We start from the raw sequence: 23,748 nt of genomic DNA on the forward strand, positions 1-23,748 counted from the left end.
CTCCAACTTAGACACAACAACGGGCGGTATCCGAATCACTTTTCGTTTATGAGCCAATCCCTTTCTTGTTGAGAAAGTCCAAAATCTTACTACTTTCAAAGGCGGACGAATCTCCTTTATGAGAAGCTTTTAGGATGTTATAAGATTCGAAAATAGAGATAGTCTAACAACAAAATCATATGCTTCGGCTAATAGCTAGCCACTCGACTATCACGTTCTCCACAGTAGAAAGTATGATCCCATGATAAGATTGTTTTTTTTTTTATTTTTTCCGCTATGGGTGACGATAAACAAAGTGAAATGACTCCCACAAACAGTACACTGCGCCATGCGGGAAAGCAAACCATTAACACTTTTCCCAGTACTTTGAACAATTCCACTCGAAGCACTCGAAACGATATCTTTCGTTATTCAAGTCACACGCTTTTGCGAAACTTAAAGAGCTTTTGGTCGTGATAATAGAGCTTACTCCTATTGTTGTAATCATTCAAAATAGCTTGAAGAGATAACATATACATATATATATATATATAATCTCATTTCAACATATCTCGTGAGAAGCAACATACACCAATTCTTCTTGAATAAAAACTCTCCCCATCAAGGGAGGGGCCAATAAAAAGAATCATTAACAGTACCATTATCAATAAAAATATCTTTGCTGATTTCGTTATAAATGAAAAGAAAGAAACCCACATTTTATATGCCAACTGAGTTTCTTCAAGTTGACCGAAGCGTCCAAAGCGTGTAGCCCGCGCGTATTTTTCTTTAGTGAAGAAATGAAAAACCGTGTTGGTCTAAAACGGTTTTTTTATCAGTCTCTCTAGTTTTTTTATTCTACTTGACTCCTGCTCGGTTGCGGTGTGAGAAGAAACAGCCGCAGACTCTCCAGGCGCACTTCCTGCCGGAGGGGAGGGTAGACGAGAGCGAAATAGGTCCAGCATGCTGTGTTGTTCGCTCCGCTTTAAACCCTGGAGAGAGTTGGTACATAACAATTACTACGAAAAAAAATTTAGCTAGCTAAATATACTTGCCTTGACAGTTTTCGAAATGAATGTTTATCCCACGGCAAACACTTAAACACGACGTTCGCCTAAAATAAAACTCTGCGTGTTGTTCTGTTTTTTGTTTTGTTTTGTTTTGTTTTTTTAATTACTAAAGCTGGGGTTTCCATTAAAGCAAGTTTACTGTCGGTCTACCGCCGCCACCCAAGTTTGGGTTTCGCTTCACGACCTCTTTTACGGCTGTTTACGGAAAGAGATATTTAAACCCTTGTATGAAGTGCGACTTAAACATCAAGCGATGAGAGCACAAAAAAAACCGTTAACGGTGCAGAGAACCATTGGCCAGCACGACTTTGAAAGCTCTACACGAAAAGTGGCTGACAAAGGGAAACATACTGGTAAGGACGACATATGACGCGAAGCAAACCAACAGTGGTTTCGGACGCGCGTCCATATCTTCTTACCTGAGCACCTTATAGTACGTTACATTACGATGTCGGTGCAAAGAAAACACTACGACTTCTGCTACAGGAACGACAGTAACCATTGTAAACTATGGCGTTGTTACTATTGTTTGCTTTTTGTTATTAGTATTTGCTGCGGCTAAAAACAATTTTCATGACGGAGGTTCATGCAGTAAAAATCAATTTACAAATTTGTATGATGATGTTAACTTACGATATAAAACTGGTGATATCATGTTTATAGTAAACATCACAGTGAAAAGGCCATAAGGTAGCAGTTCAATTGTTCTCACCTTCATGTCCAGTAGTTTTTGGAAGTTAGAAGTATCTGTATCAGCAAGTAACTTTATATAATTGTCCACAAATCCAACCGCAGGATCGTGAGGAGACATAACGACCTACAACGAAAAACAAAGTGATTGAAGTAGGTTTAGGTACATTCGCGACATGGCGATTTTCACTCTTTCACTCCCAATATCTCATTAGTAATTCTCCTTACTGTCTGCCATACAATTCTTATGATGTTAGTTTGGAGAATTTGGAATAAGATCAACTTATAATCCTCTAATTGATATGAGGGCTCAGCTGCTAATCTAATATGGGAGGTTTTCGAGGGAAGACGTTTCCACTGGAAAAAAAAAAACTGTTCAAGACAGATACACTTATTGAAATCCTATTACTTAAGCTATATGAGAAATCTGAAAAAGCTTCTGTCCTGGCTAAGTGAAAGAGGTAATCCCCTTGTGCTTTTCTTCAACAAGAGGGTACAAGAGAACAGAAGAAAAAGGTCTCCAACCAGGTGGTGTCGTCCAATCCATTACCTTTAATATCATTTCTGCCTTTTTCATTCCCTTCGCCACCACTTTAGTGTAACTGCAGCCAAGAAATCATACAACAAATAAACAACTGATGAATTTGGAATATATGGGTGAAGTGTTAAAACTATCTACTATAACAAAGTACGTTTTTTCCTGTGACTGATTACAAACACAACGAGCGAGTACCGAAAACATTCTGATTGCTCCCTCTCCTTTTAAGCCCCTCGCTCTGAGATGCCCCTTTGACCATTTAACCCCCACAAGTGATTAACAAGTAACTTCTCCCTATAATATCTAAACATTTTCCAGCAAACAGATCATGAGAATATTTATATTTATCAGGTCGAAGTTGTTACCTCGATCTGACACCAAATTCTCGTAACTTATTGATAAGGAAATGCGTAGCAGCTAGATGGGAGAATTAACAATCAGATCTTGGGAGTTAAAGGGTTAAGTCCAGAACTTAAAGTATCTCCCCTACAGATCTCCCTTCCTCCCCCATGTTAGGGCGTTTCTGGTCGTTTAACAGTTGAGTTAAAGGATAAGCTGGATGACTTACCTTGCTGGAGGCTTCCTTTGCACTTTTGAGCCGATTGAGGGAAGATCAAGGAGAGTTGTTTTAAGAGAGTGAGTATCCAGTAACAGCTGCAGCGTAACAAAAACGAAGAAAACAGCCATTGGCACAAACCTCTTAAAAATATTACAGGATGCTTCAATCAGATCGAATCAACTGGACAAGCAGAGCGAAGTAATTCACAGCCAGAAGCATGAACTGAGGAAAGACTTACGCCCTAAATATCTCCTCGAGAGGAAATAAATAAAAAAAACTTCCTTAGTACTAAAGCGTTCGTCTTTTTCAAAATGCTGGTACTGTTTAAGGTCTATAACCTCTCAGACGAGGTAGCATGATGCTTAGCGCGCTGGAATCCGCAAAGGAAGGTTCTGGTTTAAATCCTAGCGGAGTCATTGAGTGAGACACTTCACTTTCAGATTGCCTATCCCCACCTAGGATTACGAATTAGTAAGGGTGACATGCCGGGAAAACCAAAAGAATTGCTTGTGGGTAAGCTGCCCCAATGGAGCGGCATTCCATTCAGCGTCAGTAACAATGTTATCTGTCCCTGGGTTAATCTTCGACAGGGCGGGTCTCTAAGCTTGTTGGCAGACGTCCGTACCGTTCCTTTGAAGGCTTCAAATACTTGCAAAACTCTAAAAACCCGATATAGTAACTTTCACTCTACCTGCTCAGCGCCAACAGTACTAATTGGCTTGCATTTATACAAGTTGCTGATGAACCGTGGAATGAAAGAACTGAGGAAAAAACAAAAAAATTATCTTCTCTTACACACTAGTTCATCATCTTAGCTTTATGAGACTCGACGAACTTTCGGAGCATTTTAACCTTTATCATTCAACACACTATTCTATAAATAATAATGGCAAATACTTGTATCCGTGAGATAGAGCCACAGTAACAGCATTGCCTAATCGAAAACAGTCTCGAGTTACTTTCGCCAGCAATAATCAAGATAACCACACATTGCGTTACTTTATTCTAAGAGGACTACTTCATCCTTTTCATCCTTCATCGCAAATTATTCAGGACTGCATTCATTTTGCTTTGGTTTTCAATCACCCAGATACAAAACTGAAACTTGCAATCGCGACTTTCAACCCCAAGGTTCAATTGCTAATCCTTCCCTCTGGCTGCTTAACACGAATATGATATCAGATAAACTCAACTTTGCAACTGATAAGTTGGAGTATTCACATTATCTGTTAGCAGGATAATGTAAGGATATTACGGGGAGAGGTTCCACGTTAACCACTTCTGGGTGTTAATTTTTAAAAATACCGCGTTTTCTCGCACTTCGGGCCGGTTCCGTTTTAACTATGAGTTCCCAATGACTCACTTTGATATTCATCATTGTTCTCATTTCCCGTTTATTGGTTTTAGTTTTACGATAATCAAAATCAAGCTTACTTGACAAACTTTACGCAGAACTGAGTGAAGTATTTTCTTGCTGAGGACAGGTAATCACGTAAAAGAGGTACGGCTTCCTTCAGGTGATTGGAAATGGCTGTCACATAAGAGCTCTCGTCTCCTACAGCCTCTACGCTTTGCCAATTGACCTTTAAGTAAACAAAAGCAGTTGACGAGTCAATTTTCTCCTAATTTGGTCTCCTAGAGCTCCTAGTTTGGTCGATCCGAACTAAGCATACGCTTAGGTGACGTCATAGGTTGTTTTCATTATTTTCTCCAACAAGGAGCATGGTTCTGGAAATGTTTACTAGATTCAGAAAAGGCCTCGAGGAAATTTAGGCAAAAGGTCTCCACTAACACCAAAGTAAGAGACCATGGCAACAAAAATCGGAGCAAATCCTCGAAAAATCGAGCTGCGTATCTCTTTTTCATTTAGGGAAGAGTTAAAGATAATTCAACAACTGCAAGTCATTTACACTAGATTCGCTGCGGCTCGTAACCGAGAGTTTGGACTTCATCTCAGGTCGATAAATGGACAAACACACAGCAAAGTGGCATCTATTTCTAAAGCTTATAACTTCCTGGTCTTTTTTCTCCTTTTTTTCGCTAATTCTATCTAATGGATTTAACCTTGTCATGTTTATCTCTGATTATTATTAAAATAACTCTAAAAAGTTTTACTGTCAATTTAACTACAAGTAAGAAATGGTGACTGGAAAAGAACCATGAAAGATATGTATTTAGTGCTTCAAATGTTGCCATTTCCTCTGGGGGCCATTTCAGTGATTATTTATGACTCAATACGCGTCACCTGAAGAAGAAAAGAAGAACACTGCACCTTTATCAATGCTGTCAAGGGCGCATCGCAAGCATTCTCCAAGTCTTGTACAAGCAGCTGGATACAGTTCGAAATGACACTGGCGATAAAATAAACGCAATGAGTAGATTTATAACAGATCTCCACTCATATCCCTTTCCTTAAGTCCCATCCTTGTTCCTCCCTTTCTGTAAAGGAAAGGGGACGCAATAGAGTTACAACCCTGTGATGTCATTTACCTCAACCTGAAAACGAGGCCGTGTACAAATTGCTCAACCATACAATGACTCAACAGAAATTTTAGTTTACACTCAGTATACAAAGCAGGTTACTAGTATCTTCGAAAGACAAAATGGAGCTTTACTAAATATTTTATGTGAACAACCGTCGCTTCAAAAGGGAAATTCACCAAGGAATAAAGATGTCCCCCAACCGTATTGTAATTAATTTAGTAAGCACTTAATTTTGCGTAAATGAAAGAGGCATATTCCAGCTTGACAGAAAACTCGTGTTCCAAGGAAAAGAATTTAAAAAACATATCAATCGGCATGGTTTCAATTTAATTCTTGTAGCCGTATATTCAACAGAACAATGGCAAGAGAAACTTTCAACGTCATCGTCCGCAATAAAGAAAAAGATTATATTTCTACTACACAGTGTTAAAAGCCTCACTAGTACCAGTAACACCGACTCAAATTACTATAAAACGTTAAGGGACAATGACTAAATGACAGTGTCAACTTCTAAAAACGGGTTTTTTTAGAAGGGGGGAATTGAACTTCCTTGAGAAGCTCAGGGGTTTCTCATTCAGTACCTCATACATAACTTTATAGTCACAAGAGGAAACAATTCTTGATCTAGTCTGTAATCAACTTCAGTGGACTTGACACATCCCTAGGCCGTACAAGGAGAATTTCTGCGCTCTTGTCTTCCGGTAGTTCATTTTGGCGCCCAGGTCCAAACATCAGAGGGTACATCGGCGTGAAAATAATTAAAAATATAACTTAGGCGTGTTTTCTGCCTTCTACAGGTGCTTTCACTGACTTTCAGTTCTTTAACCAATAAACTTTTATCAATTTGACGGTTTAATTTTCTTGAATAAATATTTGCAATATAGAATTCGGAACTCACAGTTGCTAACTGTTCTGTTTTCAGAAATTAAAGCTAATACGTTGATCAGGAAAGTTCCATAAGAATCACTTTTCGGTAGATACACTTTTCAACAGGAAGTAAGGAATGATAACAAAAAGCAGCGAAGAACATCAATTAACTCTAGACGTGTACCGTTTAATTTATTCAGCAAGGAACATGTGTGCCAATTTGTCTTGTTCATTGCTGTTTTTTTTTTTTACCAGTTGCTTTTAAACTTTCTCAACGAACTGCATTCGAATCACGCACAGAGAAGATCATCATTTAGCGTCAACTCCAGAGAACAACTGATCATCAATAGCTATGTCAAACTCGTCCGGAGAAGGAACCCTTGTGAACACAAATCCCTTTGTATCACCTGGCTTTGTTAAATTATTCTCAGCCTTTAACATTTTTCTTTCCATCACAGCAATTCTAGGAAATGTCCTCATCCTTCTTGCTCTTCATCGAGTGTCTTCTATTTATCCGCCGACAAAATTCTTCTTCCGATGTCTAGCTATCACGGACCTAAGCGTTGGGCTATTTACACAACCACTCTACATAATCTACAAGATCTCTTCGCTAGTAAACGTGGAAAGAACTTCTTTTTACGGCAAGTATCTTGAAGCAGTTCGCATAGCCTCAAGTGCAGTTTTGTGTGGATTATCCGTTTTGACGTCAACTGCCATAAGTGTCGACAGACTTCTTGCCCTGTTGTTGAGGCTGAGATACAGATATGTTGTAACCTTGATGCGAGTTCGTCTCACAATGCTTTGTATTTTGATCATTTGTGCTTTATTCGTCGTTATTTGGGTTTGGAAAACGGAAGTTTTCTACAAGTTATTCTCTATTATCATAACGCTTTCGTTGGCAACTTCTATTGCATCTTACGTCAAAATCCACTTGTCTATACGACACCAACAGGCACAAATACAAAACCATGTTCCTCAAGCAGAATCGAGCACAGGAGCAAGTCCATTCCACATAATAAGATACAAAAAGACAGTGTCTAGTATTTTGTGGGTACAACTGGCTTTAGTTGTGTGTTATGTTCCCTATGTTATTGCAGCAGGGACTGGAGAAGACAACGGGCTAGCTTGGTTGGCTGTAACCACCCTCGTCTTTTTAAATTCATCTCTAAACCCGATCTTGTACTGCTGGAGAATCAGAGAAGTGCGACAAGCCGTGAAGGATACAATCAGGCAACGACACTGTTGTTAGGCAGAACTTCGTGGACCGACGGTGAATATTCTTTAAACAGCGTGGAATAGTAACAGGCCCTAAGTGCATCACAAGTTATCCTCTATTATCATAACGCTTTCGTTGGCAACTTCTATTGCATCTTACGTCAAGATCCACTTGTCTGTACGACAGCGTGGAATAGTAACAGGCCCTAAGTGCATCTACAAGTTATCTTCTATTATCATAACGCTTTCGTTGGCAACTTTTATTGCATCTTACGTCAAGATCCACTTGTCTATACGACACCAACAGTAATAGCGACAAGCAGTGAAGGATACAATCAGGCAACGACACTGTTGTTAGGCAGAACTTCGTGGATCGACGGTGAATATTCTTTAAACAGCGTGGAATAGTAACAGGCCCCAAGTGCATCATAATTGCTTTCAACTACGACATTTTCAACCACTGTTGGTTGTTGCGGAGGATTGTCTCTAAGTAAAATAGAATGCGTGAATCGAGAGTTTCGTGTCACTCCTTATGGATCAGTCAGTATTTTCAGCTCAACTAACTGCTAATTTTTCCTAGCAACTACAAGAATGTATAGAACGCCCTAAATTTTTTTCTTGAAAAGGTAATCGCTCACAAAAGAGCTTCGTCAACGAAAATTTATAAGGGAATCAAATCAGCTTATGACCAAGATACAGTTTTCTGTAATTTGAAAATGTCGAGAGAATTCAAAGCTAACTTAGTTCACTGACGAACGAAATTAATTAAATTGAAAATGCTTCCAATACCATGAAACAACTGCACGTGTAGCTATAAAACTGTTTATTAAACAATGTTCTTCCTTCCCTACAGAATGATCCGAATCTGCAGGAAATTTCATTTAAAAAAACCAATTTATTATTTTAAAGAGCTTAAAAGCAATTCAAAATACACCATAATTTCCGTCATTCAGAAATTATAAAAACTGCTTTGTTTGGACCATTGAGCTGTCTGCCAATTTCTGAGAGCAGGTGCAAATTTCTTCAGGCACCTTTCGCATGCACGAATTGAAATGAAAATGCGCCAGTGATATCTTTTATCATAATAAGGCAAAGTAGTCTTGACATGAATTCGAACGCTCTGATTTCTTTTTTTTGGGCCGCGATGTTGCCATGTGGACGGGCACCTTGCACGAAAAAAGTCATGAGCCATTTTGTTTTGTTTTGAAAGCCACCGTATTTAAACATGTCAACATTCCAATTCTCCGCAAAGAAATTGCCTGAAAGATTGACAATTTATGGGTTTACAGTAAAGAAATAGAAAACCTCACCAAGCGAAATTCATTATCCTCAAGACCTTGTAGCAAAAGATCTTAGAAACTGAAACAGGCATACACAAAAGACAGTTTCCGCAGATAATTTTAAACACAAACACAAAATGTGCAAAAGCAAATAACAAGACGGGTACTGATGTTCCATGGAAATGGTATGCAAATAAAAGAACCAAAAGTCCACCTTTTATCCGACATTCCATGTGATCAAACGACTGGTAATTTTGTTTTAAAACTCGTTACAGCTTACTCCACCTGAGTTGCTCATACGAGTGACCGGAAGTGCATTTTGTTACAAAAAGTTAAAAAAAGCATGGCATGACTGCCGTATGATAAACTATTCACGACCCCAGCACGCTATCAGGCCCGGGGAGTGCGACTCCGCGGTCGTTTTTGTGGGAACCTTCCTGCGCTTGGTCAGCACTGCCGTGATCTCGGGCCAACACTCCCCTCGGATGGTAAAAGGTATGACCGATACTCAGAACCTTTCTTTTCATTTCAATTTCTTTTCAATTCATGTTCAATTTTCGTATCAATTTCAGGGGGAAATAGCTCAATTTGAGTTATTCAAAGGTGACTAATTTCTCACTTTTCAACACAATTTCCACGCAACGAGAATTTGGTTAATAACTGCTATGTAGCGTCGTGTTTTCGACAAACTAATTGATATACCTGTCAATTTTGAAAGCAAGAGTTTTCTTCATTTCCTTAGGGGTAATTATTGCTCGACTTATGTTATTGAGAGGATGAATAACTTCTATCAATCGTAAAATCAGGTACGCGTCAACAATTGCCTCGAACTAATTGAAACTCCGGATCAATATCAGTATCTGGGCAACTGCCCATCTACCCCTCCCCTAATTCAACTACAGTCAATTGATAACAAGTTAGGGTTAATGTTGGGTTACGGGAGGGGTAGGTGGTCAGTTGCCCAGATACTGATATTAATCCGAAACTCGTAAGTCACTACTCCTTTGTAGGATTTGTATAGATTTATAGTAATCAATCGTTTTAACGTAGTTTCCAAGTAGAGAGAATTCTAGCGTTGGCTCACAGGCGGTGTCATATTTCCCGCCACCTAGGTGACATATCTACGTCTCTCGAACGACATATAAATTATCTAACATATGAAGAAAACAAACAGAGTTCAAAATTTAAAGAACTGATGTTAACTTCGTTTATAAATCACGTCACAAGTTACCTTAAAAAAAACAAGGAAATTGCTCAGATTTTCATTTGATTTTTCATAATCCATTAAAAATCGAAAACCGAAATAGACCATTTAGATTAAAAAGCGCGAACAACTTCTGCATGTGACTTATGCCGACGCTGTAATTATCAGGTGTTAATGAAAATGGAAAGTCAACTCAGAGAGAAGCTTAATCATTCTCTTAAAACCCTCCATTGGAAATATCGTCGTAAAGTTACGGCAAACAACATTAATTTCTTAAAGGTCCCAGCAGCTGTATTCATCGAAACTAATATCTTATGTCAACAAACGACCACATTGATACTCTCTGATGAAACTTCTTCAAAATTAATAGTGGTCACTGGACAAAAATTAAGCTATAACCAATAAAATCTCCTCGTAATCAGCGATAAGAAAAAAACGGTCAGCTTGTCTTTACTCGATTTTGTTCTATTTTGGCTGTTGTTGTTGTTTTCCTCTCAGGCAGATTAGCCGTAAACGGGTGACATTCACTTTTTCGGTATTCTTTATGGCGTTTGATTTAACCGATTATTAAACTCGTTTACAGCACTGGACTGCCAATCGGGAGAAGTCGTGTAACAACGTAACGCCGTTTTGTCAGTTAGGACACAAATGATTCATAAACTAAACAAAACATATTAAAAATGTAATACAGTATAAACTCATCGCACAAGGATGACACACCTCGGGTTGGTAAAAATTAAAACTTGAGCATATGCCTCGAGAGTTACATTATCACCTACAGAAAGCTGATAACACTGCAACGAGCCCAACATTTTTACCGCGGAGAACAATGGAAAACTCTTCAGAAAAAGACTTCTTCATAACCATAGTGCGCGAAACTCTTAGATCATCACCAGCAGGCCTGGTTGAATTTCTTTTGGTTCTGAATATTCTTCTTTCCATCAGTGCATTTCTGAGCAATGTTCTGATCCTTTTTTCACTTCGCCAAGTGTCGTCTATTCATCCTCCAACGAAACTCTTCTTTCGATGCCTTGCAGTCACTGACTTTTGCGTTGGGCTCATTGTTCAACCACTCTATGTGTATGTAACCTACACTGCGTTTCGTGTGAAAGATATCAGAGGCGATGTTTTGTATCGTGTCTACAATATTTGTGGGATAATAAGTACGATTTTGTCTGCAGTGTCTGTCTTGACCTCGACTGCCATTAGTGTAGACAGACTCCTTGTGCTGATGTTGGAAATGAGATACAGACATGTTGTAACATTGGGTCGGGTTCGCGGTGTGGTTATCGGTTTTTGGTTACTTGGTGCCTCGACTTTGCCAGTGTGGTTGTGGAGTAGAGAAAACTTCTACAGAGGATCGTCTCTTATCGTACTACTGTGTTTGATAACTTCGACTTCATGCTACGTGAAGATTCATCTAACACTCTGGAAACATCACGCTCAGATAAATGTACAAAACCACTTCCTAGAACAACCGAATGAACGTGGAGGGAGTCCGCTCAACATTGCAAGATATAAAAAAACACTGTCCAGCATTTCATGGGTGCAAGTGGCCTTACTTGTCTGCTATATTCCTTATAGTATCGTAGCTGGGTCTGGAAATACCAACCAGGTTATTTGGTCGGCTACAGCAAGTCTGGTTTTCTTAAACTCGTCTCTTAACCTGATCTTGTACTGCTGGAAGATCAGAGAAGTACGACATGCCGTGAAGGACACAATCAGCCATATAAACTGTTTTTAAAAAACAGATCTAGGCAAGGATGCTCGAAACATAAAATTTCAAAGTAGGTGTTGCGTTTCACCTAGTTGCAATTTGGTAATTTTCGACAAAATACAGACGCTACTACTAAGCCTCTGGAACTCACGAGCAGATGACTTACAAAGAAGGGTTGAGCAGTGTTTTTGATAGCGTGGCACTTCTATAAAATGCTTTTCCTGTTAATAATGCAATTTCCTACTGTAAGAGTTCTCATATAAGTTTGTTCTCTTTATAATCTTCTTGTAGCCATTGGATTGATTTTCAATGGTCGCTGCCATCGCTCGCATCAAACACAAGGGTATTCTGAGAAACTGCGATGCTTTTGGTGTTTTTTTGTTATCTCGGCTTAATCAAAGTAATTACAATATTCAATCACAGGAAAGGAAAATAAATCACAAAGAGCACGGGAGAGCGCAGAGTAAAAAATAATCAAATACTAGAAGTGCGGGAAAACGCGAGTGACCAAATCGCGAATGGTCTTAGTTTTTATTCTAATTAGTTGAGTGGATGGCGTGAGTTTTCTGGACCAATCACTGACTATTTTCGAGACTCAAATGGAAAACTTCCCTATTAGGTTCAATATCGCTAAGTACAGTGGTTCTTGTATGATCACCACGACTACCGGTCATGTTTTTTGGCGATAGTAACCAGGTTTGACTAGATGATTTTTCCGATAAAAGTTAAATAAAATTTTCCGTAACGAAAAAAGAAAAAATCTACCTGAAGGTGACATGGCTTACATTTTCATGATAAGACAACTGTTCAGTAAATTCATAAAAGAAATAGTACGTAGAAAATGTTAACCAAGGTGTCCTCACAACATATTTTGACATATGGAAACATGGATTTCAAAGACGTGAATGGTGAAATGATCCACACCTAACAACAGTTCATTAATAACAAAATAGCAGGTGGACAGCAACAAATAATTATAAATAAAATAATTAACTTTGACAGCTTTTGAACTGAAAGTGTTAAACAAGCGATACTTAACAACAACCATGGATACCAAATTCTTAAAGATCTCTCATCTTCCCACTTCCTCCGAACGAAGTTCGAGAAAACCTTTGTTTAAACCGCATGCCTTTCTGATTTTCAATTCAAGAACATATTTTTTATTGCGCGATTACTTAAGAATTTCCACTGGATATGCTGCACAAAAGGAGCTGAATGATTTGACAGAGTCATTCAATTCCCAGCAGGTGTTTTTTCTCATCACTGTTCAAACAACAACCTGTCATCTTTTCTTTGCCAAACGACGGTTTTAAAATCAATACTTGTGAAATTTAGCCTTGAGTTCTTACACGATACTCACGGAAACCAGCAGTTAAAAGGTAACATTTACCGTTATTTAAACGGAATTTCGGCACGTTACATACAGTCGCCCATCTAAAGGGCACCTTTGCTCGTTCTCTCACCGAGCATGCGCGGTAGAATCACATGATTTAATACCCATATAACTTGTGTTTCCTTTTTTTCATCAAACCACACCAACAGTCGACTGATATCTCGTAGGGGAAACAAACGAATTCATGAAACATCAAGTACATAGACCCCAAAAAACCTAGATACCAAACAGTGCATCAACTAGCTTAACACTGAAATTTGGAAATTAAGATTTCACGAACAATCACCGACATCAAGAAATTCCTTGCACCAACTAAAACTTAGAATAATCATCTAACACAATGTCGAACTCAGTTGAAGACAACAAGTTCGAAAGCGGACTAATTGAAGCGCTACAAACATTACCAAAAGGTATTGTTGATTTGTTTTCAGCCTTGAATATCATTCTCGCGACTTTCGCTTTCCTGGGTAACATTCTTGTCATCATTGCTCTTTGCCGAGTATTATCCATTGCTCCATCGACGAAACTCTTTTTCCGATGCCTGGCAGTCAGTGATCTTTGTGTGGGCATCATCGTTCAACCGATTTACATCTATGCCACAATCGTTATGTCGAGTGGGAAAACAGTGACATTTTTCAAAGTTGGCGGTGTACTAAGCGCAGTTTTGTGCGGGGTATCTGTCATGACTTCAACTGCTGTAAGCGTGGACAGACTGTTAGCCCTGCATTTGGGGATAAGATACAGACATGTTGTATCATCAAAGCGAGTTCGCCTTGTTATTGTCAGTTTTTGGGCCAGTTCGATTTTATCGGCACCACTTTGGGTGTGGAAAAGAGACATTGCCTTTAAGCAAGCCTCTGTGGCGATCCTAATTTGTTTTGTGGCTTCAATAGTCTCATACGCCAAGATTCAATCGAAACTACGAAAACATCAAGGGCAAATTGAAAACCATGTTATCGGAACAAAACCGAGCGGGGAAGGGAACTCATTCGATGTAGCCAAATACAAAAAGACAGTGTCTAGCATAGTGTGGGTGCAATTGGCATTAGTTTTCTGCTACCTGCCTTTTGGGATTGTATCTGGGATTGGAATAAACAACGGAGTAGATTGGTTAGCTGCAATAACATTGCTTTACTTTAACTCATCTCTAAATCCGATCCTCTACTGCTGGAGGATAAGACAAGTGCGACATGCAGTCAAGGACATATTCAAGCAGCTGTACTGTTGTTAAACAAATGCGAGTCGATGGGCGCAAAGATAGAAACAGTGTGAAATGGAAGAGGATGGCAAAGAAGAAGATTTTATAATAGGAATAGACAAGGAAGAAGGAGGAAAGATTACTTCACATAGAGAATAGGGATAGGGAATAGGGAATAGGTGATGTGTACACTATTCATGATTAGAGATAAACGAAAAACGTGGCGAGGTAAATACTGTAAATATATACTGTTATTTGGAACTGTTTTTGCTTCTAGAAATCTCCAGTCTGCTGAGTCAAGCTGACTTGCACACTGTAGAACTTTCCACAACATTTCATTACGTCACACATTTATTATGTAATAATACTAGAATAGTTGTTATATAAGCTTCTGGAATGTTCCACAGCATTTTGTGAATGGAGCGACGAATGATTTGAAAGTTATACCAAGAGAGAATCACCGCGGAAGGCCGCTTACTTCGAAGAACTTCGGAGAGATTGTGTCGGTGGTGAGCTAGGATATAGAATTTGCTGGGCTTAATTAAGTTTATTAACGATAAGTATTGTACTACGTTTAAGAGTCGCTCCTTGTTTAGAACATTACTCGCTGTTCAATAAAGTAGTTGATTTTGTAAGATCGTTTTTCTGTCGGTTAAATTATACCGTAACAATACAGTATAGTTTCAAACTGAAGGCGATACACATTTCGAATGATCTCGAACTTTAGGCTGCGTCCGGTCGACTTACGACGAAGTGTAGATGTCATTCTACCCTGGATACTTTGAGTCCCCAGTACCAGGAAAATTTTGTGAACTTAACTCAAAGCAAACCGGTAAATTTGAAAGGAAATGTTTACTTTGCGATTTGACATATCGCACAGAAACTGTAATAGTGGAAAATGCAGGCACGAGTTGCCCTTTGCAACCAACCTTTGCAACACCTCGTGTCCGTTTATCCGCGCTTTGTGCGTTTTGTATATTAACCTCTCTACTTTGTTTGGTATCACATTATGGCAAGTTACTGACGCGAGTTATTCCACAAAAAATGAACGCGCTCGCCGGCCTTACGCCGGCTGTCGTCGTAATAGCAACGCTGCCAAAAATGTAAACCCGAAGGGACCGTGACGATAAACAAGTTGGGACAAATGAATTTATGAGAAAATGACGAATCATTCTGACTCATGCCCAGTCGTCTCCAAAACGTCCGCGTTTCTATAGTGGGGAGATAGGGGTGATGGTAAGGCGGACGAGAACACTCTTCATCTCTCACACCTTCCCTCCCAATCATACTTTGCGCCCCCAACATGCCCGCGAAAGTTGCCACCGCTTTGAAAATTTCTGGAAACGCGACACTTAATCACTTCCGGTATGTTGACGACATACTTTCCTACGGTGTAAATATTAAGAATGATTGCGAAATAATTTTGGTCATATATTGATTTCTAATCCCCGACGAGAGATGCTTGTCTCCGGTTTTTTCTGCAGTATATCGTCCCCAAAATTCCAACATTTTTTCACGACTGCCAACAAGAAAATAGTACACTAAAATACAACCATGCATGAACAGTTGTGTGTGACTGGTGAGCAGATACAACGGTGTAAATTCATCAACACAATATATTTCAACATCGCCAAACAAACGTCTGTAAAAAGAGTGAAAATATAATCTCCTTTTGTTGCGCAAGCTTCCGTCTTTAATTATTTTTCAACTTAAAATATATTGCCATAGTTTACAATGGCGACGTTTCTTAAGATTACTTTTCTTAGTAATATAATGTTTGTTCAAACATAAAAGCATAATTAAGGGGGGCTATGTCACGAGTCACGATGTCATACCGCAAAAATGAACTACTTCCGACAGTCGTTAAATCTACACTTCATAGCCGAGACGAAATGCGGTTTCATAGCAGCCACGAAGTATTTTTGCACACGAATTTGGCAGTTTTTATTGTATAAATTACTCGTTAGTCATCTTTTGAAAGTTGATCTTAGGTTTCAAAAAGTTTAGCATAAGGTGATTGGTAATCACTTTCGTTTATCGTGTGTCCATTATTTAGGCAGCACGGAAAGATTCGCAGTTCTGTAAATTTGCAGTGAGCACTAACAATTGGAAAACTATACAAATTGACCTAAAATTAACTATTCCCTCGTATAGCTATTGTATAGTTCGATTTAAAAAAAAGTTCACTAAAAATCGCAACAGCTATTACAACAAACTGTCTTAGGCAAATGACATGTCCATCACCTTTCAACTAAAAAGACTTTATTAATTAAACAAAAAAAGAGGCAAAAATGTCTAAAGATTAGGTTGTCTATCAATGGCATAACGATTTAATTCTAGCCCTTAAGGCGGAAAAACTCATTCGTTCACTTCCTACGAACAATGGCAGACTCTAATATAGAGGGAAACACTACCAGAACATTCAACGATGCTATTAATGCATCTCAAGCAAAGTTGGTTGAAATTTTCGCGGGCTTGAGTATTTTTCTCGCTATCTCTTCATCTGTCGGTAACTTTGTGATTCTCAGCGCTCTTTATCGAGTGTCGTCCATCTATCCTCCAACAAAACTATTCTTTCGATGCCTGGCAGCTACCGACCTCTGTGTTGGCCTTATAGTGCAGCCACTCTATACAACGTCTATCATGTCTTATGCAATGGAGATGAACGAGAATGTTTCGTATTACACTGGTAAGATCTGTGCGACGTCAAGTACAATTTTGTGCGGAGTATCTTTGTTAACAACGACTGTGATAAGTGTGGACAGACTTCTTGCGCTGTTGTTGGGATTGAGATACAGAACTTTTGTAACACTTAGGCGAGCTCGCTTTGTCATAACCTGTATTTGGATTATGATGGCTACAATTGCCATGATTGGGTTGTGGAAAGCGGATGTCTTCAACAAAGTGACCTCAGTCATGACAGTGCTTTCACTGATTACTTCGATATCCTCTTATGCAAAAATTTACCTGACCCTAAGAAAGCATCAAACTCAAATACAAAAGGACTCCACTCATGGACAACCATACGTGGTAGGATTTGCAGTGAACATAGCAAGGTACAGAAAAACAGTGTCCAGCATTTTGTGGGTGCAGCTAACGTTATTTGCCTGCTATGCCCCTTATGGCATTGTGGCTGGAATGAAAATAAACACTTTAGCGTGCTATTTGGTTTCGTCCGCTCTAGTCCACTTAAACTCAACTCTAAACCCGATCCTGTACTGCTGGAAGATCAGAGAAGTGAGAAAAGCAGTGAAGGATACGATCCAACAGCTACACAGTTGTTAAAAAGAACACTGTGGATCAATACTTGGTTGAGATGCAAAAGGTTTGGAGGAGTGTGGTATAGAAACAGGCCCTAAGTACAATAAGAGATTAGACCATCCTCGCTGCCGCTGGGGAGCATAGGGCGTGGATCGTGGATCTCCAAAGGAATCTGTTTCCGGCTGTTCCTCAAGTGATGTTATTTTTTTCGTCTTGGACAGTGCGCTCCTCCAAGACTGCTTTGGACGGCCTCTTTTTCTGGAACCCAGAGGCCGTCGGATATTCAGAATCTTCCGTAAACACTTACTGATGAAGGTACTTTAGTACAATAAAACTGCTGTCAAATATGACATTCTACTCTCATGTTGACCCTTGCACAAATCAACTTCGAGTGGTAACTCAAATCCTCGAGTCTCATAACAAAAAAAACAAGGATTGCAAAAACCAAACAAATTTACTTTCCGCTGTATGTTCTTTTGGATTGGTTTGAACATTGCCAAAAAACTTCACAAGGCTTATTGATTGCTGCGTTTTCAAGAAATGACGTTACTTTAAACCCCTTTTCCTCAAGCAGTATTCAGCCTCTTTCTTTTCGCGCAACAAAGAGCGCGCAAAAAGTCAGTAACAGTACATCAGAAAGATGAAAGGAAGTGGCTTGAAGTGTCTTCCACCCCCAATTTTCTAACACAAAAGTACAGTGTTCGTCTTGTGGATTCATTACATCGCATTCAGGCAATTGACGGTTACCATTACGTCCAAGTTATCCGGACGATGTGCTACTTGGCTCGAGAGCAATTTAGATTTGTGAAAATGAACAATTCAAACAGGTCTGAAAATCAGGTGTAAAAATTTTAGGCCACTAACCTATGGAATACATCTTGTTCCCCATTGAGGTCAATTTTCTCCGCCAATTCAGGATCAACTTTCTCCTTTAACTTCTCCTCTAACTATAGAGAATGGAAAATGCATTTGAATCAAGTACTAGATGGTGTTGAAAGAATCCGAGAGGGCTTTGAGTTTACACCCTGGCCGAAAGTTGTTGCTACTGAAAGGTAAGTACTCGCCCTTTACACAACCGATGAGATGAAAAACCAAACTGAATCTTGGAGAAGCATAAAACACCTCAGCTCTACAAAATCTATGATACAATGCAGGTACTAGTCACCCATTTAAGACAAAAGAGCAGAGTAGTTAAGAAAGAGAGAGTGACTTTTTAAAGCTGAAAAATATTTAATGAAGATGAACCCTTGGAGTATCTGGGGATAGTCGCGGTATTATCTAAAATAGAGACAGAATTTCACCTGTTGAGTTGTTTCCAGACAATAATCAGCTGTACAAAGAATACAACAAGTCAAACTTTGCTCTTCTTTGCTGAATTTCACTTCACCAGAATCCTTCAAGATGCTAGCCAAGCCACCTGTGCTCCTAAGGAGGGAGAGCAAAGAGCATTTATTATAAGAAACACTTTTTATTATTTTTTTTTAACTAAGATTACTCTTCGATCGAGTATCATAACACAAAGCAAACGTTATAACAACAAACAAGCAGAGTAAAGGTAGATTTCACAACCAAGAACCAATAAGAACTGAAAAAACGAGTGACCAGATCACTAAAAGTAGCAGAGTCAGTACATCAATACTTATGCAAAGACACGTTACTTTCGACATAAAATTGCTTTATCTTTTCACGTTTGAGGTTAATTTTGAAGATTTTATAAACGATTGCAAGATGCTGGTAATCGGACAAGTGAAATCAGCCAGTTTGAACCTACAACAGCCAATTAAACTTTAACGATTAGCTTTTCGGAATCAATCACTGAAATTCATCAATTTCTTTTGGTGTAATTGAGCCATTTGTGCTTAAAATCAACATATAACATTTAAAAATGCAACCATTTCCGTCAATAAAATTATATACCATAATACATGTAACTCCGAAGACACCTTGCTAAATGCGTTGGTCTTCCCTTTTTTCCAAAGCTACTACACCAAAATATATCAAATAATAAAAGTTTTAACTTTGACAACCCAGAACAACACTCACTTTACAGGGAGATGGTTATTGAGTACTCTGGTAGCATACTCTCTGAGAAACTTCTGGAATGCCGCAGTGAGCGAGAGCAGCGGGGGCCCGGTGCTCAGCTGTGAGCACTGTACCATGCACTTTTTGTAGAACACAAATAGTTCACCAGCGCTGGGAAATACGACATTACTTCCATCACCTTCTACCATGGGGATTCCCTGAGACTTGAAATCTTGAACAAACCTGTCCATCAATTCTGATAGGTTTCTGTTGAGGAATGAGAGTAGTGTTCAGTTCTCCTAGTCTAAAAAATAGTCAGAATTGTATTGGTTTTGCATCTCTGCGCTTTGTAATTGGTCTAAATAAGAAAAAAAGTTCGCACCACTTTCTTCACCAATCCGATCTAAAACCAACACCAATTACGCTTTTGTCAGGCGGCGTTTTCCCGCGCTGCTACCCAACCAGTTAGCTTGTCACGTTGAGTTCTCCTAAGCTCCGTCGATCGTTTCCTTTGTCCTAACTGGCCATTGTGATCATTTTGGCTTTGTGTTTAATAATCCTTAGTTTCAAACCCTTTATGAAGGGACGACAGTTAAGACAAGGAAGGTTTCCAAGGCTTGTCCAAACTAGTGACTGAAGATTTTCCCATACAATAATCTTAACAATCATACTTACTTGTCTTGTGATTCTATATAAATATGAAGATGTGGCTCAAAACATCTTGAGATAATTCCTAAGAACTTGGACTGTTTTGGCTGAAAGAGGAAAAAAGTACAGAATACAACATTTTTTTCAATCTTTGCATTTAGCTGCAGTCTGATTACGTGGGCACTTAATTTGTCTGAAAGGCAAACAACAAGGATTCTTTAATGAATGAACAAAGAGCACATTTCAGTGATCTCCAATTGCTAGAACTGAAAAATCTCTGGCTAACTAATTCAGGGGAACAATTCTGGACACCAAGGACTTTCTGTGTAAAAACTATGTAGGTTTTTGTTATTGTCAAGACACAACTCACAATGATTTGCCACCAAAAAAATATTCTCTAATCATTTGAAAATGATTCTCAAGGGAAAATGGTCAAAAAGGAACAAAATTAGGTAGATTTTGGAATTTTCAGCAGCTAGTTATAGTACTTAGTTCACCAACAATTCTTGCTCCAGAATAAAGGAAAACCAGTTACAGGCTACTTGGCTAACTTAAAAATAAATTGTGTACCATCTTAGAAATTTATGAGTTGTTCAAATGTCACATCAACACCTACATAATTTTTATATCATTTTGGAATCATGATACAAACCTTGTCTCCTTTCTCCTTTGATTCTCCTTTCTCCTAAAAAACAAAATGGAGAAGAGACTGTAAAATAGGAAAAAAAAACCTCCGTAAAGTTTATTGTTGGTTCATACAATGTAAAAAAGCATTTGCAGTCAATTCCTTATCTAACACCTTTCTCTCACTCAAAGTCTCTGGGAGTAAATTCCAAGTTTCTATGCAAACATCAGCTGATAATGTGGTTGTTAGCATCATTGCTTTCGAAAATCAGTCACATCTGATTTAATTTGTGGTTTAACTTTAGACCAACTAGGCCACAGTGAATTCCTCTGGCCAAATATATCCTAGGTTAACATGCGAAAAACAACCTGCAACCTGCATCCTATGAACAAACTCTTCATACATTTTTTCTTGTCTTTTATAAATTAAGAAAGATGGTAAATTTACACTTAAAAAGGAAGATATCACATATTTGTGACAGGGAAGCAAAAACGTAGCAATCACAAAGGAGAAATGAATCAAGTACAATGCATTAAACCAATAATAAAACTGTTCAACAGTGTCAATGGCAGTAAATTTTGTTACCTCATAGCCATGCTGAACAAACCTCTGAGCCAATAAACTTTCAAAGGTTGTTGTTCTTTGGATGGCAAACAAAAGCAGCTTGACATCAAGTTCTTGAACTCTTGCTGTCATAATTTTTGACAAATCTTTTCTGTGGGTCAACAAAGTACATCAAAGTAAAAAACTTACTTCTTCTCAAATATATACACCATAGCAATAAACCACTACCATTCAAGATATCTCATTCTTTATAAATCTAACAATTTGATGAGGATATTACTATCTACTGGTAATTACACACAATTCATGGTTATCATTCTGTGACCTATAAAATATAACACTGCAGTGTAATAAATCAGTATTTTTTTGGCATTAAGAGAGCTTTTGTAGCATTACCTTTATAAAGTAACACATTCCTTAAAAAATTTGGAGTAAAAAATTTCATTAGGAGATGACACACATTTTTAAATAAAGAACTTTTCCAAAGATGCCTGTCAGTGGAAAAAGTACAGATTTTCTTATATCCCTAAAATAATTTTACTGTAGAGGAATAAATTAATGAACATCCACACACATTTAATTTAAATTTTGGAACAATTTTCCATTGGGCATGGGAAGTAATCAAGGCTTACAATGGTCTTGCCTTACTTTGCTCTGTGGTTAGTCCATAAAACTTACACCATCCTCCCAAACAAACACATTCAAAGCCAAAACCACCCTGACTTTGGTACACATGTTTGACCAGTCTGTTTACCTTTACCTCAATTCTCATTAGCTCATTTTAATATTATTTTCGTTACATGTGATTGGCCACATGTCTTGGTTTCAGTTTTCCAAAACTCAATTGAAATGTGCTCTATCACTAAGGGTGGGATAATGTAATGTTTGTTCAGTCATACTTGGTTATTTTACAAAATTCTTCACTGATTCTCTCCTCCACATGCCATTCAAGCGGAAATGTCCCTTGAAAGTCTTCGTCAAACTTCACAAGAGCTCTCTTCAACCAGGAATACCGGCGGTCAATTTTATCAAGCCAAGAAACCTGGGTGCAGAAACAAAAACATGAGAATAGGTCAGAGGATAATTTCAGTTCAATGAGTTGTAAAGTAAATTCAAATGCAAATGAACACATATTCTAAAAACACCAAGGGATGACTAACAAAAGTCAACATGGGATTCACATTTTCATTTTAACCCCTTAACTCCCAAGATCTGACTGTTAATTCTTCTCTCTAGCTGCTGCACATTCCTTTGTTGATTAGTTATAAAGGTTTGGTGTTATATTCAAGATAACAAATGCACCTGATAATTTTAAGTATTCTCATACCCTGCTTAATAACATTATTAATAACACTATTATAGAGAGAAGTTACAGGCTAATCACTTCTAGAAGTTACCAAAATAAAAACCTAAGGCTGTTACTGTGTACCTCAAATGACTCATTGAAAAGCTGTTGATACTCTGCTAATTGGAGTTTGACAAACCAGGAGAGCAACTCATTTCTGTGAAGTGATTAATAATCAAGTCAATCGGATATCACAATATGATCAAAAGTGAAATTGGAGTATCAAAATATCTAGAAACAAAAATGGGAGCTACCTTGTAAGTTTTCACTAAAACTCTGCTCACTTAAATAAGCATTTGTTTTCTTTTCACATAATGTATGAAGGTAATGATCAGTGTTTAATTTTTTAAAACAACAAAACTTCTGATTCTGCACTCTTCTGCAGACAGGCAATCATAAAGAACTCCTTCTTTATTTTTTTCTATTTAACTGTTCAATTTTTTATTTCAATTTCATTTTTTAAATTTTACCAACAAGAAAACTTAAATGATTTTTCATCACAAATTTTTTCAATTAATAATGGTAATAGGACTTTGTGGTGTCTAATTTGGTCTGTAATCACAAGAGTGTTTAAAAAATCAAACAACCACAGAACTGGAGTCCAATTGTTAATCATGAGTATGATTATACTGACAGAACTGGGCAACACCAAGACCTGTTACCAATCAATCAAAACTTTGACAAAATTTGAGGAAGAAACTAGACATTGGTTACATATTTTCATAAAAAAAACAACAACAGTTAACTTGGCAAAATGCCTGACAGCAGAGTGCACACATGACATGTAATGTCCACTTACAAAGGCATGACATGTTTTCTGTCCTATTACTCTGTCTACTTACAAGCATGGTGCATTCACTGTCCTATTTGCATTCAAATTGAGCTGGTGAATATTCTAAAATTTTGTTATAGTTTTGATTATATTTAAAAAAAGGTCACTTACTTTACTTTAGGATCCAACACATTTACCACTTGACAAGCCTCAGCTAATTGTGAATTAGGTCCTGATGGCGGCTGCCGACAATTACAATTGAAAAATTTGTTCAGGTTTACTAAAATGCTTATCAACTATAGCAGTTACTTATTAAT

At 38.2% G+C, this 23,748-nt stretch overlaps 5 protein-coding genes across 6 annotated transcripts in view; 4 read left to right on the forward strand and 1 right to left on the reverse strand.

The window, feature by feature from the left end:
* Positions 1-245: 245 nt before the first annotated feature.
* LOC113677178 (vacuolar protein sorting-associated protein 53 homolog) overlaps positions 246-23,748 on the reverse strand; it is a 32,143-nt gene continuing 8,640 nt past the window's right edge. The window contains exons 9-24 of one of the 2 annotated variants that reach the window (XM_089190742.1): positions 23,603-23,673; positions 22,744-22,816; positions 22,214-22,356; positions 21,336-21,465; positions 20,778-20,810; positions 20,153-20,232; positions 19,499-19,744; positions 18,757-18,880; positions 18,320-18,402; positions 5,109-5,187; positions 4,271-4,419; positions 3,528-3,597; positions 2,846-2,931; positions 2,308-2,341; positions 1,762-1,866; positions 246-971 (exon numbers count right to left, since the gene is read on the reverse strand). In XM_089190742.1, the coding sequence (XP_089046868.1) occupies positions 798-971; positions 1,762-1,866; positions 2,308-2,341; positions 2,846-2,931; positions 3,528-3,597; positions 4,271-4,419; positions 5,109-5,187; positions 18,320-18,402; positions 18,757-18,880; positions 19,499-19,744; positions 20,153-20,232; positions 20,778-20,810; positions 21,336-21,465; positions 22,214-22,356; positions 22,744-22,816; positions 23,603-23,673 (1,680 nt within the window). In that variant the 3' untranslated portion in view covers positions 246-797. Of the gene's footprint in view, positions 972-1,761; positions 1,867-2,289; positions 2,342-2,845; positions 2,932-3,527; positions 3,598-4,270; positions 4,420-5,108; positions 5,188-18,319; positions 18,403-18,756; positions 18,881-19,498; positions 19,745-20,152; positions 20,233-20,777; positions 20,811-21,335; positions 21,466-22,213; positions 22,357-22,743; positions 22,817-23,602; positions 23,674-23,748 lie in introns of both variants that reach the window. The other variant, XM_027193940.2, reaches the window with a different exon arrangement.
* LOC113677180 (uncharacterized) lies at positions 6,405-8,918 on the forward strand. Its single transcript, XM_027193944.2, has one exon. It carries the CDS (start codon positions 6,540-6,542, stop codon positions 7,434-7,436), a length of 897 nt encoding a protein of 298 aa, XP_027049745.2. The 5' UTR covers positions 6,405-6,539; the 3' UTR covers positions 7,437-8,918.
* On the forward strand, positions 10,345-12,363 carry LOC149036265 (adenosine receptor A2b-like). Its single transcript, XM_089190744.1, has one exon. It carries the CDS (start codon positions 10,638-10,640, stop codon positions 11,628-11,630), a length of 993 nt encoding a protein of 330 aa, XP_089046870.1. The 5' UTR covers positions 10,345-10,637; the 3' UTR covers positions 11,631-12,363.
* Positions 12,949-14,829, forward strand: LOC113677181 (adenosine receptor A3-like). Its single transcript, XM_027193945.2, has one exon. The coding sequence runs from the start codon at positions 13,337-13,339 to the stop codon at positions 14,225-14,227; it is 891 nt and encodes a 296-aa protein (XP_027049746.2). The 5' UTR covers positions 12,949-13,336; the 3' UTR covers positions 14,228-14,829.
* On the forward strand, positions 15,945-17,881 carry LOC113677179 (melanocyte-stimulating hormone receptor-like). Its single transcript, XM_027193943.2, has one exon. It carries the CDS (start codon positions 16,577-16,579, stop codon positions 17,477-17,479), a length of 903 nt encoding a protein of 300 aa, XP_027049744.2. The 5' UTR covers positions 15,945-16,576; the 3' UTR covers positions 17,480-17,881.

This window comes from Pocillopora damicornis, chromosome 12 (genome assembly GCF_964200805.1).
Source record: "Pocillopora damicornis chromosome 12, jaPocDami1.2, whole genome shotgun sequence".
Taxonomy (NCBI): domain Eukaryota; kingdom Metazoa; phylum Cnidaria; class Anthozoa; order Scleractinia; family Pocilloporidae; genus Pocillopora; species Pocillopora damicornis.